Source organism: Asparagus officinalis, chromosome 1 (assembly GCF_001876935.1).
Source record: "Asparagus officinalis chromosome 1, Aspof.V1, whole genome shotgun sequence".
In the NCBI taxonomy this organism is placed as follows: Eukaryota; Viridiplantae; Streptophyta; class Magnoliopsida; order Asparagales; family Asparagaceae; genus Asparagus; species Asparagus officinalis.
In genome coordinates this window covers 88,603,089-88,604,893 of record NC_033794.1, presented here as the reverse complement: position 1 = coordinate 88,604,893, position 1,805 = coordinate 88,603,089, and the positions used below count along the sequence as shown (strand labels likewise).

The window sequence follows — 1,805 nt, the reverse complement described above, 5'->3', positions numbered from 1 at the left end:
AAGAAAACAAAAAAAAAAAAAAAATAAAGAAAAGAGAGAGAGAGAGAGAGAGAGAGAGAGAGAGAGAGAGAGAGAGAGAGGTTACCAAGGAATCTTTCATGTAGTTGTTGCACAACCAGTTTGCAAGAAGTATAAGTAATTCGCGACCCACAGGTTCATCTCCATGCACATTACCAATGAACTACAATATTCCACATATGTACTTTTAGTGCCCTTTCCTCACATTTTTAATATGAGGAAAGAAATTCTAGAACAGCATGCGATGATAATAAAAACAGTCTAATATGTAAACTTGAATACCAAAATAAAAACATATATGTCGCCCTATTCACTAGGTTAACAAAAAAGGAGTCATGCCTGTCCCTACCTTCAATATATTGGTTACTAAAAGGAAAACATTATACACGCTATCAGCTTTGAAGCATAGATAATACCAGAGTTGTCTTAAAGATCCTCTTCAGTTTGTTACACCCTTATTTCCATGCAAGAAAGCCATTTCGATCCAATTCATTCTTGGGGTCGGAAAAAGACACAGGATATGTCAGTGACTTTGCACAACAAAGCCATCTCCGAGGGCATGGAATATCTTCCAAATACTCGACCAAAAAGCTAAATTTTGAAAAGCTACCTCCAAATTCTACCAGAGTTTCATGACATTGGCCCCTTTGAACTAACGGAACTATGTTTCATCCAGCTTTGAGAAAACTAACACTTTAAATGCCTCGTATTGGGCAAAAATTCTTACAAAACTTGATGCTAATTGCTAGAGCATCCTCCTGTCAATCACTATAAACAAGTGGGGAGTCCAGCCCATCTAGGTCCACATGAAGATTAACACCCACTCTGGTCCTTCTGATAATTGTTGGTCAACGTGAAAAAACCAAGTTATCAATTCAAACTTTTCCTTTTCTTGTTCCATTAATTACCATCTCCTTTACCTAGTTTGATCTTTTTCATAGTTTACTGTCATTTTCATGTATATTACTCAGTTACCCCCCAACATTTGAGTAGTGATATTTTGACCATTGGTATATCGACCCACACCAAGTGTCCATCCAATTCGTAGGTGGCATGAGGCTACTAGCGCATTCTTTATCAAGGACACAATGAAGTCTATACACTAGTGGCAAGGTTTTAAATATCAGATATTGGGAAAATATCGGATGGCCAAAATTCATATCGGATTGCGGATATCGAGAAAATATCGGGGATATGTGGTAAATATCGGAATGCCATAATGAATGTTTGCATACATAGTATCATGCATTAAAATGTAATCTCAACATATGTAATAAAATTTAAGCATACAAAATATGAATAATATATGTTTAGGATCACTAATCAACCTTCTAAAACAAACAAAATGGCAAAGCAATGTTGCAACATTCGATCTGCTTTTTTAGGACAAAATGTCATTTGATATAATAGGAAAATCTTGATATCTCGCCTAAAAATTCCAAACACGATATATTATTTTGCAACAAGCTATATAAAAAGATATATTGGTCCACATATCGGCTAATATATCGGTCATATCGGGGATTTATCACTCAAAATAGCCAAAAAACGGTAAAGGATATTTAAAGACCATATCAGTTGCGGCAAGCCCTGTAAAAGGATATATCGGGGGCTATATCGGGCAATGTCGGTGATATTTAAAACAATGACTAGTGGTCCAACCATTTTCCAATATTTTGAATTATTTTATTTTGTTTTGATTTAAATTATTTTTCTTTGTGTTTGTGTGTGTTTTTTTTTTTTTTTTTTGGGGGGGGGGGGGGGGGGGGGGGGTAAAATTTTGGGGG

The 1,805-nt window shown here is 35.7% G+C and overlaps 1 protein-coding gene across 1 annotated transcript in view; it reads right to left on the bottom strand.

The window, feature by feature from the left end:
• Window positions 1-1,805, bottom strand: part of LOC109827428 (carboxypeptidase SOL1) — a 21,742-nt gene that overhangs the window by 17,370 nt on the left and 2,567 nt on the right. Inside the window, 1 exon segment of the mRNA XM_020394445.1 lies at window positions 86-181. Within this exon segment, the coding sequence (XP_020250034.1) occupies window positions 86-181 (96 nt within the window).